Source organism: Fusarium graminearum, chromosome 4 (assembly GCF_000240135.3).
Source record: "Fusarium graminearum PH-1 chromosome 4, whole genome shotgun sequence".
Taxonomy (NCBI): Eukaryota; Fungi; Ascomycota; class Sordariomycetes; order Hypocreales; family Nectriaceae; genus Fusarium; species Fusarium graminearum.
This window is the reverse complement of record NC_026477.1, coordinates 7,621,890-7,635,624: the sequence shown is the minus strand read 5'-3', so window position 1 is coordinate 7,635,624 and position 13,735 is coordinate 7,621,890. Positions and strand designations below refer to the sequence as shown.

Genomic DNA, 13,735 nt, shown 5'->3' with positions numbered 1-13,735 from the left:
TCTCCCCAAACGGTGAGGACTGCCTTTCTTGTTACTTCGTAACGGGGTGCTGGGTCGCCTCTTATGGTTATAGTTCGCCGGTGTCCTGGAAGAGCGGTGTAGTGAATTTGCAATGCTGATGATTCTGCGCTGCGTCGTGGATCTGGTGTTACGTCCTCGCGGACGATGAATTTTTCGAGCCAGGATGGAGCCATGTTCCTCTAACTCAGAACTTTTGTGACGGTCTCAAGAAGAAATATCTACACTGTGGAAAAGTCTCTCATGATGAAGCGCCCATATATAGTCAATACCCGGGACCCCTGAATACTTCTAGAGTGGATATGTTCGTTCAGCTTGTCAGAAGTAATTTCACTTTTCTTGAAGCGCACCAGTGAGCATCAGCCGCTGTCCGCTTGTCAAACTTAAATAATGCCACCATTCCCAACTGAGCAAAAATTGCCTGATGCTTAATACAGCCCTACGAAAGAAAAACGGAATTAAAATTTCGCTACGCTTGCTTCCTACCTTTACACTCACGTGATATAAGGCATTGACATGATTAACGCATCATTTCTATTAAGCTAAACGCAAGCTAGATAAATACCCACTAGGCTCATTCTCAATTGAGAATTTGCTATGGAATACTAGCTACATGTCGACTCCTCATCAACGTCAACTGAAGGAGTTCTCAAAACACATGTATAGAAGATAGACATTGTCAATACCGTCAGCCCAATCGCAACAACGATATAAACCCAAAAGTAGGAAGAAATTAGCTCTTGGTTCTTTCCATCTTCCCCTGACCACTGGAAAAAGTCCATAGAAAAGAAAGTCTGGTAATGAGTCAATACAGTTTGTTGAATGCTGGCGTTTCACTTACTGATACAAAAGTAGCCGGAAGGAAAATCATTCCAAGTGTAGCTATAGATCTCATCAAGCTGCTATCCAGACGCGTCATTTGAGCTACCTTGAGATTAACACGAGCAATCTCTTGATTTGTCCTGGCATCTTTGTGGCCGATATCATTGAGTTCCTGTTCTGCGTTAAGTCTTGCGCATTTAAAAGTACGGTCCACTTACAAGCTGTGTTGCTAGTCTTAGACCTTCGGTGATATGGTTGCATTGCCGAATATGCTCATCGTACTCATAGATGAGATCCTGTATCCTTGTCTTGATCCGGAGCCCGACGTCGCGAAGTCTGGCCAATTTCGACTCAACCTGTGGGTCATATTCACTCGTGGAGACCCCGAATTGCGTATCGTCGAGGTCTTGAACTTGCTCAAGCATCTTCGTCAATTGAGTTTGCCAGTTCAGAAGGCCGTTACTTAGAAAGCTGGTGTTTTGCCACAACACAACAGCTGGTTCTGGATCTTCCTTCTTTTCTTTGCATGGTCTTTCATGAAACGTCTTTTCCTGGGCTGAGATATCTTCCACATGCGAAGAATGTCCTGTTTTTGAATTCATGGAAAGTTGAGATACCAAGGTCCTTAACCTCTCAGTAAAGTTAGAATCTCTAGATTTCCTCTCAGTTGATATACGTAGCAGATCGGTTTCATTACTGTTGTTGGTAGACGAGCTGGGATATGCAAGATCGTTGATCCTTTGAACCAGTTGAGTGTGGTATTTTCTGACCATGCCAATATGCCTCTCCCTTTCGAATTCTGCAAACATAGTTGGGAGGATCAAGGGATGGAGACAACTTCCATCAAAGTTTGTTAAACGGCTAGTAATGATGTCGGCATTGGTAAGACTGTGACCATAAGTACGATGCTCTTTCATATCAAGGCCATACCAGACGGCATTAGTCGTTAAGGTGTTGGGAAAGAAAGTGACGGATAGTGCCATGTCACCTTCCCAAGAACCAGCCGTTCGACAATTGTAGACTATGTGATGTCAATACGAGATGGATTCAGTGGGCGAGAGTATCATTTACCGATTGATGGGATAGGTGAGTAAGCGCATGGCCAGTTGAAGGGAAGCGATGAAAATGTACATTGGGTATTGCGGTTGATAGCACGAACAATAGACCCATGTATCTTCATTTGTGTCATAATCCACGAGTATGCGGTCTGTGAAAACGGTAGCTCATCAAGTGATGACATCTGTGATGCCAAGATCAAATTGATTGTTGAGCCATTATCGCCTGGCTGATATGTAGAGGCATTCTGTTTCCGTTGAATATCAGAGATCTAAACTTGTAAGCAAAGTAGCGTATTGTGACTGCGACAATTACCTTGTCTACCCATTGGCCAAGGTCAGCTTCTCCCTCGACGACTTTGCGACTGGTTTGTGGTGTGACAGAATGTTCCGTATCAGGGCTGCTATTGTCTTCGGATTGACCATTGATTGTGATAGTAAATACTTCATTCTGCTGTTGGTCAAAATCCAAAAGGTCCCAATCCTCGGGTCGTAGATTCGGGTGTCGATTGTGCCAGGACATGATGAAGCGTTGAGGAAATTATGTAGAGACAGTCTTTTACGAATGAAACACGCCGACGCTTTTAACGTGCATAATTTATATTACGAGAGACTAAACTGATATGCATTCTGGACTGTGAATCTCACATTATTCAATGGCCTATTAAGAGCCCTACATCATGCCTTGTAGTAAAACAGAGCCTGGCTGAGGGTGATTGTTGGTTCTTTCTGATGATATGTAGCTGGTACCAGCCGTGATTGGCATTGTAATACATTGCAATTACTTTTCACCGCACATTGGCAGAAGTGCTCGTATGTGAGACAAAATGACTTGAAAGATGGCTGTATCACGCCCCTCCACCCATTGCGTTGTGTCACTGCATGGCATACGGGAGCCTGCTTTCTTATCTTACGTCTATTCGTGGCCTGATTTGACATTGCCACACGAGTGCTGTTAGCCCCCGCACAATGCGCAATGAGTTGTCGTGTGAGATCATATCATGGCTTATCAATCACAACGCAAGTAAGCACAGCAGCATTTAGCAGTTCACCGGTTGACGCCTGCTTCTGTAGGCGGTAATGAGGGTATTTTGAATTGAAAATGTGATGTGAGGCTCTGCTGAAATATGCCCAACTCAGGTATAAAGGAGGTGAGGTAAGGGGACAGACAAGGCAGACTGACAGACAGTGATCTACCGTAGCACTATTCTTCGGCCTAGTTTGACTTTGAGATTGAAATCACGCCATAGCGTCATGGAGACACAGTTCCTTCCTTTCGACTACGGAAACAAGAAGAGGCTTGAAGAACAGCTGATTCTAGTTTTGGGATCAGGTAACTTCCAGGTAGTCGAAGTACGGCATCACAAAACAGCAATCATAGGTATACAGCATCTTACAGTTAGCAGCGTCTGAACAACCAGTGGAAAGTCCTAGTTTCTCAAAAGTTGAATACAGTTTGTCTACCATGGCCTTTAATACAGTGGCTACTAACCACATTCTTAGACTCAGGTGGAAGAAATCAAACTCAGAATGAGGCGACATTATTTACCCACAGTTTGATCTGGAAATTCAAGAAAGCTTGTGATGGGAAATTGTTTGATCCATTATTCCATGATTGTATGCCTCGAGGAAGGGGAACTGGTTTATCCGGACAAAGCTATTAAATAATTTCTGAAATTCCAAACACCATCAATTCTGCTCAATTTGGTGGTGTCCTTGATCCTGCACCCTGTCCACCACAATATTGTATAAAACCATGTTCGCTGGATATATCAAATACCAAGAAAACAACAAGATGATAAAGAATGTCTAGCTCCATTCACCAACAGACCTTTACACTGCATACAGGTAACCTCAACGATAACAACTGGCGATGTCCCGGACAGACAGTAGGCCAGGTGTGATGACTGTAAGTCTGTTGGATTGCATCTAGAGTCGGTGAGCTAATGCGTATGAGGGGGATTTGGTAACATTACCTCGACGGTGTATCTGTTACTCCAACGACGACTCAAAATCTTTTCCAACTTGACTGCACTCAGATTAGTGCCGTCTAGTTCTTGCCGAAAGGTGCACGACTGCTTAATTGGATGGAAGAATGATCTCATGGCAATAAGAATTGCTGGTGATATTGAATGTTGGGGGATATTAGGGAATGCACGGTGCTTTTAGTGAACCCAGGAAATAAGATAAAGTTTGACGGGAATCGAGACTTGACAGATAGTGGGGACTCGTGGGTACATAAGAAAATTATTATTATTGTCCCTCCAATCAATCCAACTGGCTTATGTGTGGGTTGATCAGCTGGGCTCTCATGTTTCACAACATAAATGGTTACTGTGAAATATGACAAGTATGTCACACTCATGTAACTGGTATTGGGGCGTAGAGACCAGCTGCCCTTTCCAGCGCCCCCCTGGAACTTGTCTCAGTCGAGCGCCTAATAGGCTATGTGTGTGAGATAACTTGTGTAACACCAACTGGGCTCCAGCACATGATAAAGTTGTTGGGTAAAACAGTCAATGCTATACCTTTTTCTTTCCACCTGTAGGCTGCCGTCGCTAAGCTCTATTTGCGAAACATGAGCGAGTTGTTGTTTCCAATCAACAACAACGCTAAAACCATGTCATCAGGCACCTCTGACTCGCAACCGGTAAGGCAAGATATTCAAAGTCTAACAATCCAATAGCGATGCATGGACTATCAATATGAGTCATTAATAATAAGCTAACATATGACAACGCAGTTGAACGGTATAATCAACACTCACAAGCGAACTTTGCCCATCTACCCTTCAACCCCAGCCCGCCGAACAGTTGCGTTTCAACGGCCTTCTGCAGGCACTCACATCAGTCGCGAGACGTCCAGAGTATCAGATTACGGCAGAGGTGTACGCCAGAGAAACGAAGCCGGGGATAGAGTCCCTCCAGACACCGACGCGCTTGCGGGCTTACAAGACTCAGTGGATGTTGATTCCATTGAGCGGCCTGATGTCATCAGTGATGATGACCTCCAAGACTCTGTCAAGACCCTTTTAAATGGCGCATTACAACTGGACCAGCGTAGTGCGAAGGAGCGTTTCTTACCGAGCGGGGATCTGAATACCATTTGCAACCATGCTGCAGTGGTCAAGGAACTACTGGACAATAAGTACGGGACACATGAAGCAGAAGCCTGTGCTGAGTATGTTTGTCAGAGACCCGCAGTAGAGATCTTTGCAGTGCTAGTCTTAATCAACCAGCTCAAGTTTCTGCGAGACTTCAAGAATGCAGGAATCAGCGACAAGAACTTACCATTCCGCGTCAACAAAGACCGAACGGAGCTATTGTGTCGTCAATCGGATGGGAAAGATTGTCTAGAATTCTTGAACCATTCAAGAGATGCAGAGATGATGCGAGAATTCTACAGCAAGCAGTGGTGGGTGCATGTTCCATTCTTGGACTGGGACAAGGAGAATCGCAAAGCCCTCAACTTTCGATATGAACCGGGAACAGTCCTTCCTTGGACATATATCGGCGATGAAGATAAAAGTGGCGGATTTGGAATTGTGGAAAAGGTCAAGATTCACCCAGATCATCACTCCTTCGTAAGTCCAAAGCAGTTCCGTCCGTTCAAATGCTCGAATTCTGACTTGGTCGGCAGACACAGTACAAGTTCTTTGCGCTCAAATCCATGAGAGGCGAATATGTTAATGAAAATTACCATTTCTTCCAAAAGGAAATTGCTGCGTTCCGCAAGATGAGCTCCGGGCCGCATTTGGTTGAGCTATGTGCGACACTTGAGATCACTGGTGAAAAGTTCATGCTACTCTTCCCGTGGGCTGAAGGTGGAAGCCTAGAAGATCTGATGAATAAGTCAAAGAAAGATCTTCTGAAAAGCTACGACTTGACAGAGAAGGAATTTATCCGCTGGGTCGCGATGCAATGTCGGGGTTTGATTGAAGCCCTAGGGGCGATTCATTATACTCGCATCAAACATACGCACATTGACCTAGACGGAGATCGATGTAGTAAAGAAAAGGACTATGGAATACACGGGGACATAAAGCCTGCCAACATTCTTCACTTTAGCCAAGAGACAACCCATTGTCGTCTTGGCAATCTCAAGGTTGCAGATTTCGGCCTCGTCACATTCCACGCACACGCCTCAAGAACCATGGTAAATTCACAATCAGCACACGCAGCCTCTCAAACCTACCGCTCACCGGAACACGACATAAGCTATTTCATGTCTAAAAAGGTTGATGTCTGGGCTTTGGGCTGCGTATTCTCAGAGTTGATGACCTGGGTCATTCTCGATAATGCTTCGTGCAAGGACTATCAACAAGAACGAAAAAATGAGCCGTCGTTCTCTGGTGCCATTAAGAACAAAGGTGTGTGGAAAGAAGATAACTTCTTCCTAAAACACCAGCAGAAGAAAAGGCTAGCTGAGAGGCTCTACGCTCTGGTCAAAAACGGTGTTTCTCGTATTATGAAAAAGAACGGATCAAGTCCCACATGTCCAGAAGATCCTGAAGAGGTACCAAAGCTGAAGGTCAGTGTAGTGAAGGTAAAAAGCCCAAACAGGACAGACTTGAGGCACTTCTTTATTGGGAATAGTAGCTGACTTTCAGACAGTGGATCGACAAACTTATTTGCGAAGCACAGCATAATGAAGGTTCAGAATTCTTGCAGCATTTTCTTCATTTCATTCGCAGCGACATGCTGAACCCGGAAAGGATAGGCAGAACTGATTGTGACAACGCCCTGAAGTTTTTGAACGATTGCATATTGCCAGATTAAGGGGTAAGCTGGCAGTAAATATAGCAAAGTAGATATATGGATAATTAAATATCTTTATAGAGTGAGATCTTCAGCCTCACCCTCACCCTTGCAGTACTACCCCTCATTTTTCGTAAGCAGGATAAAGCGAAGCCTGATTCTCGCAAGTCAGAGCTGCACTCGTTCTAAATTAGCTGTAGTACAGAAGTAAATATGGCTGAAGTTGCAGGTCTCGTTCTTGGGGCTGTTGGGGTTGCAGGTCTTATCGGCGCTTTCAAGGATACCATCGACCTCTTCGGACTCTTGGCTGACGCCCGTGATCTGGGCCGGGACTACGAAATTTTAAAGATCAAGTTTGACATTCAGAAAACCCTTCTTCTTCAATGGAGTGACCGAGTTGGCCTCTTACGCACAAACGACTACGACCCCCTTCTTGATCAAGCTCACATTCGGGAGGCTATCGGTGAAACGCTAAGCTGCATTCGACTTCTGCTGACAGACGGCACTGCCTTACGAAGCAAGTACGGAATCGATGTAGTAGACGATCAAGTTGGCGCTTCGCATCTCACTTCAGTCTCCTCTATCAGTGCCTGGCGCATGGGGGTTTTCAAAAACCAATATGATGATTTCAAGAAACGAATGGCCCAGGGCAACGAGATGCCTTTTCGTAGCAGGGCTCTCTGGGCTGTCCGCGACAAGACAAAGTTTCAAGTTCTCGTTGCAGATCTTGCAGATCTCATTACGACCCTGGACAGATTGATACCTGTCACCAGAAAACAGCCTGCTCTTCAAACTCTGGTCGATGACGACGTGAGGAGGATTTCTGGACTGTCAAATCTAAAGATGCTTCTCGAAGCTTCACAAGATACACACAGGCTTATTTCACAATCAACCGAAAAGACTATATCTCGTACTTGCGAAGAAATGGTATTGAGCCGACTCTGGTTCAGAAAGATACATGACAGGAGAGAAACCGTCACTGGTGCACATCGGAAAACCCTTAGGTGGGCTCTTTATCCTCCCAGAGACAAAGCTCTCTGGGACGATTTGTCCCGGTGGCTCCGAAAGCCCTCCCAAGATGGGATTTACTGGATATCTGGCAAAGCCGGCAGCGGAAAGTCGACTCTGATGAAGTATATTTATACCGAAGAACGTACCAAAATGCTTCTGAAAGAGTGGTCTCGTCCGGCTAGTTATATTCTGGCTGACTTCTTCTTCTTCGATCTCGGAACTGAGGAGCAAAAAACTTTCGAAGGTCTTTCACGAGCGCTTCTCTACCAGCTTCTGAAGCCCGATAAATCTCTAGTTCACCAAGCTCTCCCGGGAATGGTCAGGGAGCTAAGGGAAACAGATAAAACTCCGAGTTTACCATCAATCTCAGAGATTCGTCATGCATTCAGTGTGATAACCCGACAAACCAATATGCCCAAGTGCTGTATATTTATTGATGGCCTCGATGAATTCAAAGGAGATGTTCGAGAGAGTATTTCACTCATCCAAGAGCTCGGCAAATCTGATCGCATTAAAGTACTCGTCTCGAGTCGGCCTATCCCAGCTTGTGTATCGGCATACCAGCATCTACCCAAGTTACACCTTCAAAATCTCACTCGAGGTGATATCGAGGCCTTTGTTGAAGATACGATTGGCTGCCATCAATACATGAAACGCCTCCTCAAGCGATCTCCTAGTGGGGCTAGAATTCTTTTGAAACAGCTAGTTGATAAGTCATCAGGAGTATTTCTTTGGGTAGTTTTAGCATGCCGGTCCCTTCTGTCCGGGTTCGACGACTGCGATCGGTTGCCAGAACTTCAAAAGAGAGTAGATGAGCTCCCGCCTGAACTGGAGGATCTTTTTGATGTCATGCTTGGAAAGATTAATCATCGATACCAGTATCAGGGTGCGCGCCTGTTACGTCTCTGCTACGAAAGCCAATTGGCTTCGAGAACTCCAAAATGTCCGGCTCTCTCGTATACGGACACACTTTGCTTGGCACTCGTTGACGACGCCGACATTTCAGCAGATGTCATCGGGGATCTTTCGTCAGAAGATAAGAATGATCTCTGCATCGTGCTAGAAGGGAGGCTCCGAAGTCGATGCGGCGGGCTGTTGGAGATCCGACGGCATGCTCCAGGAGCTGATAATCAGCTTGTGGGTAGTACCGTCGTGTTCATGCACCGGACCGTCTTTGAGTATCTGAGTAATGACTTTGCATGGGAACGAGAATGCTTGAAGACAGATCCACATGGCGATACAGTGGCTACAGATCTAGCGATTAGAGACCTCTATCTCATGATACTTTCCGCTTCTGGCCTGAAATCACAGGTACATATCGGACCTCAATGGTTCCTTTCTGCAATGTCTTCAGCATTTAGAAGTGGCTTATTCTGGGTCCAAAACGGTGACGCCAGTTCGCAAATAAGCTTCTTTGAACAGCTACCTCATTTCTTGAGTGAGTTGGTAGCTTGTAAAATCTTACCCGAAGAACCAATTTTCTCAGCTATGGTCAAGGCTTGTCATACGCTGCCTGGTACTACGACGAGGAACTACCTGCATGCGCCTCTCCTTCTCGCCGTTGATCTCGGCCTTCGAGATTATATAACCAGAAATCCCGAGTTCTACGTTCTTAACGGCTCTGCAATGCCTGTATGTGGCTGTCCCCCATTGCTATCACTTGAATTCCGACCATAGTCCAACCTAAAGAAAAGGAGCCGACCTTCTTCTCAGGGCGTGTCGATGCTTTTGAGATCTGGAGCCAACTCTCGACTTGGAGAGAGTGTATTCACGACCTGGACACTTTGGTTGCAAGATCCATTAGGGCTCACACGCAAAGACCGGACTGATGATGAATTGCTCCAAGTGATGGAAGTTGCTGAAACAATGGTGAAATACGATGCTGGAGGGATTAAAGATCTGAAGAGATGGCTGAATAGTGACAACTATCAAAGCCGGTCCCTACAAGTGACTGAGAGGGGCAACAAGTTGCTTGAGTTCCTCAATAACTACAAAAGAAGGAACTCATACTTGGTTGAAGATTATGTTTTACATAAGGGAAGATAGTGGTAGTTTAGAACTGGCAGTTCAAGTAAATGACTCGCGTTAGTAGTTGACAAGGATACCTACCACATGTGGATGATCTCGTCTTTCTCCCCTTTGCCTGCGCTCAAGTTCCAAAAGGGGCACGTGGGCTACGATTCCCCTACCTACACTATTACCAGATATCGAAATCCTCGCTAGGTCAATACCCAACTCATACGCCGTATCAGAAGATTGTAACCAGAATGAAGAGTCCAAAATATCGTGGACAGCAAAAGGTTCAGGTCACTCATTATTTGCACAAGATGGATCGATAGAGAACCCAGGCGCCAAGCGGTATTTCACGGAGAGAACCTGCGCGTTTCACCGCTCTGTCAACTCATCATTCAACGTGAGATGAGTCCATTGCGAGAATACCATTCGTAACGTTGTGGATATCTGAGACTGTCTGCATTGGGTTTGGGCTTTGATGCTGTATCATAGTGCAATAGTCCCCATGTTCAAAGCTATGGCATAACATACATCTGCATACCGCTTCATTCTTATATTTAAATCAACGTGAGGCTACGCTGTTCTGCTATTATTATCATGCAATTATGTACTTGTAGATATCTCCTGGATAGCCTCTATCCCATCTTCTACCTGAACACTTCGCTCATTGACAACAGTTTCGCTCCTCTTGCTCACTGGAGGAACGGATTCAGAAAGACTAGCATTTGCTTGTGTTCCCTTAGGGTGTGTTCGACGATAGTACCATATACCACCTATCACAATGAAGACACCAAATATCGCACCAACTATTATACCGCCTATTGCCCCTTCTGACAGCCCCATCTTTTTGGGTTCTGGCTCTGCCTCTGCAGTGGCCGTCGAGGAGGACTCCTCTGCTTCCGTTGTGGTGGAACTAGAGTCTGATGAACGCGGTCGGTCAACACCCGTCACTGTAGATATGATAGGGTCAGGAAATTTCTGTCCGTCGTAGGTAAAGTCCACACTGGAGACTCTTGTGGCAGGCGTGGGTGCGCATCGATAATCGTGAACACCTCGAGGGTAGGCATAGGTACGGCAGTAAGGTGCTGTGTCGTTGGTGCTAAAAGGAAGTCAGTAACTAAGTGGCGCGACAGAACTGAAGATAAATCACGTACCACTGTAAATTATATGCGTTGCTCACGCAGACATCGTCACACAGATTTGCGTCAAGAGCTTCATCCCTTGCTAAGCATTTCGTGTGAGCAATACCAGTTGTCTCCCCATCTATTTCACAGGCAATGTACTTGAATGACTCGAGTTCCCATAAACACCTGTTCTTGTTCTCGCAACTGATTGGAATTTGTACCGAACCAGATAAGTAGCCACAGACTGAGTCAGATGCGTATGTGATTGTGTATGTGGGCGCGCCATCGTCCGCTCGCACTTCGAGATGGAAGGCTCGTGTGATAAGGGTCGGTATCGGCTGTTCGAAAGCCTGGATAGCAGTTGGAAGAGGATAGTCGATGAAACGAGCGTGTGCAGCAGTTGTATACACGATTAGTGTGGCGTAGAAGAAACGCCACGTTGACGACATGGAAGAGTTCATACTTTCAGTACTAACGAATTATACAAGACGACGGGGAAAAAGATGAGAGCAGAGTTGGAGCAAACCGTTGGATATCCCAATTATATGCAGGGCGAGCAAGGCGGCCTGAGACCCCTGTAAAGATTGATAAGGCGTTGTGATGCGAAAAAGGCAACCACTAAATTCTGCCGCATGCTAAAGCCTCGTTGACGTGGGACGAATGAAAGGATGGTGGCTTGCAGCGGTTCAGGCTATTGAGACAATAGTACTACGCCAAGGCACTCACACCTGGAGTTACGGCGATTAGAAGCGATGTCTGTGGGAACAATTCTTAAGTCCATCAAGATATCTAGGAGATGAACATGAAAATAATTCTAGTTAATATTACCAAGCTTGCAAGTTAAATGGCTCCTGGTTGAGAGCCCAAACATCTACACATATGGGATGCAGAATCGCCTCAAGGTCACATCGCCCGACAACCATCAGACCCCTGTCAAGTCTAGAGCAGTCTAAAACACATATTGAAACAAGGCAACTCGTAACAAACAGTGTACCAAGATAAGCACAGTTGCTAATCAGCAGCGCCTACAATACCATATCCTACACATAAATGTTACATGATTTTCTTTCCCAAAATGCCTAAGACAGATTACCAGTGCTGGCTCCCTGCTTAATCTCCTCCCTCCAACAACTCCTCTCAATCTCAGAAACGCCAGGTCCCTTATAAACGCTTCCATAAAGCCCTGTAGCCCAACTCTTGCCATCCATAGCAGCCTGTGTCTCTCCATGTTCCTTGATATACTTTTTGGATGTAAAGTTTCGTCTATACCACTTTCCATATGTAAGGAGGTAGTAAAGTCTGAAACAGAGGAAGGCAAACTTGTCATTCTCTAAATCCTCGGGGTATGTCGCTCCAAGGTCCACAGCAGCTGCGATACCCGACATGACTGCAACTTCGTGGGCGTTGACGAGTGTCCACGATGCCGCGAAGCGAGTGTGGTTCTTGGCGTTGAGGAACATCATCCACGGGACGACAAAGAGGTAGTGCGTGTAGCTGTGACATAGCTGATGCCACCAATCCTTTCGAATAATTTTATCCTTGTCGATCTCATCATCCGACCACAGCTTTCCATCGCGGTCTTTGTTAAGGTAAATTGTCTGGAAAACGTGTTGTTCAAAGGGAACCTTCTCTGGGAATTGACTCTGGTAGTTTGTGCAGTCAAAGCACATCTCCAGTTTAGACTTGTCCTCAGGATACATCTTGATATAGTACATGGGTCGATACTCAGTCTTTGCATAGTTCAGACGAGACGACTGATCGGTGCCGTTGACGTTGGCGACAGCAAGGTCATCGCGGTAAAAGTTCTCGTAATGCTTCTTCATATACTCGGCGTCGTTGTGTGTAATGGTGATGTCGTCACTGAATTTAGCGGACCCGAGAACCTTTTTCTCTTTCCAGGTTGCTGTCTTGCCCAGGACGCGCTTGGATGTATCTGCAAGACAGCAAAGAACAAGCTCATCATACTTTTCTTCTCCAACAGGTGCATTGGGGTCTCCTCCAGCTGGGTTGTGATGATCGGGCATCGGAGTTCGAGGCTTGAGCTTTACAACGACACCATGTTTGTTTCGTTGAACAATCTCGGTCAATTCAGTTGACAATCGGACAGTGACGCCGCGAGAGATGAGATCCTTTCGCCAGGTCTCGTAAAATTCCGAGAACTTGGGAAACACAATCATTGGTGGTTTGTTACTTATGACTGTGTTTTTATCGGCAGGATACCACATTCCGTAGGTTGGCGAAGTACAAAGTCTCTCAAACATCATAGCGGGGACCCGCGGTGTTTCGTTTCCAGTACCAAGGAACAGCGCTGTCATAGGAAGAGCAATAGTATTCGTAAACTCTTCAGAAAACATGAATAGTTTAAATACCAGCCTCAGCGGGAGCAGAGCAAAGAAGATCTCGAACCAACGCATGACTTTGAGAAGAGTTGTCAAGCGACGGACTTCCTTTTGGTGACGGACGAGTAGTTCGGTAGGAAACACATTATTCCAGAACGTTTCCTCTTTTCCGAAAGAGACTTGCAGTTCACAAGGATCCGCGTGGTAACCTTGACGATTGAACATGGTGACGGTGTGATGGAAGATATAAGAACCTCCCTGGACACCCTGATTGCACCAAGAAGCTCCATGGCGTTCTTTGTCAATGGGAATAGAAAAGGCTTGGCCTCCACAGTAATCAACTGCGTCGATGAGAGTTATGTCGAATTTGTCTGGATGCTGTGATAAATGGTGAGCTGTAGACATGCTGCTACTGTTAGTACAAATTCATAGAATGGTATTTGGAGGTCATACCCAGCTGCACCAGCTCCTACAATCAGGACTCGCTTTCGGCCATCGTTGGCCTTTGTCTCTCCGTTCTGAGCCATGAGGGCAGCGCTATCGTGCTCAATGTCGGTATTGTAAGTCTGCGACATGAATATCTGTATCAATGAGAG

The 13,735-nt window shown here is 45.8% G+C and overlaps 5 protein-coding genes across 5 annotated transcripts; 2 read left to right on the top strand and 3 right to left on the bottom strand.

Annotated features, from left to right (window-relative positions):
- Window positions 1–623: 623 nt before the first annotated feature.
- FGSG_09056 (uncharacterized protein) lies at window positions 624–2,418 on the bottom strand (the record flags this gene model as incomplete). Its single annotated transcript, XM_011330437.1, has 5 exons — window positions 624–812; window positions 860–1,012; window positions 1,059–1,861; window positions 1,972–2,167; window positions 2,212–2,418. 5 exons carry the CDS (start codon window positions 2,416–2,418, stop codon window positions 624–626), a joined length of 1,548 nt encoding a protein of 515 aa, XP_011328739.1.
- Window positions 2,419–3,149: 731 nt separating this feature from the next.
- Window positions 3,150–6,673, top strand: FGSG_13509 (uncharacterized protein; the record flags this gene model as incomplete). Its single annotated transcript, XM_011330436.1, has 8 exons — window positions 3,150–3,228; window positions 3,399–3,512; window positions 3,744–3,793; window positions 4,282–4,344; window positions 4,444–4,545; window positions 4,639–5,478; window positions 5,535–6,425; window positions 6,509–6,673. 8 exons carry the CDS (start codon window positions 3,150–3,152, stop codon window positions 6,671–6,673), a joined length of 2,304 nt encoding a protein of 767 aa, XP_011328738.1.
- Window positions 6,674–6,865: 192 nt separating this feature from the next.
- FGSG_13510 (uncharacterized protein) lies at window positions 6,866–9,709 on the top strand (the record flags this gene model as incomplete). The annotated part of the gene is made up of 2 exons (XM_011330435.1): window positions 6,866–9,295; window positions 9,341–9,709. 2 exons carry the CDS (start codon window positions 6,866–6,868, stop codon window positions 9,707–9,709), a joined length of 2,799 nt encoding a protein of 932 aa, XP_011328737.1.
- Window positions 9,710–10,279: 570 nt separating this feature from the next.
- FGSG_09058 (uncharacterized protein) lies at window positions 10,280–11,261 on the bottom strand (the record flags this gene model as incomplete). The annotated part of the gene is made up of 2 exons (XM_011330434.1): window positions 10,280–10,775; window positions 10,831–11,261. The coding sequence occupies 2 exons, from the start codon at window positions 11,259–11,261 to the stop codon at window positions 10,280–10,282; spliced, it is 927 nt and encodes a 308-aa protein (XP_011328736.1).
- Window positions 11,262–11,879: 618 nt separating this feature from the next.
- Window positions 11,880–13,666, bottom strand: FGSG_09059 (uncharacterized protein; the record flags this gene model as incomplete). The annotated part of the gene is made up of 2 exons (XM_011330433.1): window positions 11,880–13,545; window positions 13,593–13,666. 2 exons carry the CDS (start codon window positions 13,664–13,666, stop codon window positions 11,880–11,882), a joined length of 1,740 nt encoding a protein of 579 aa, XP_011328735.1.
- Between the last annotated feature and the right edge of the window lie 69 nt (window positions 13,667–13,735).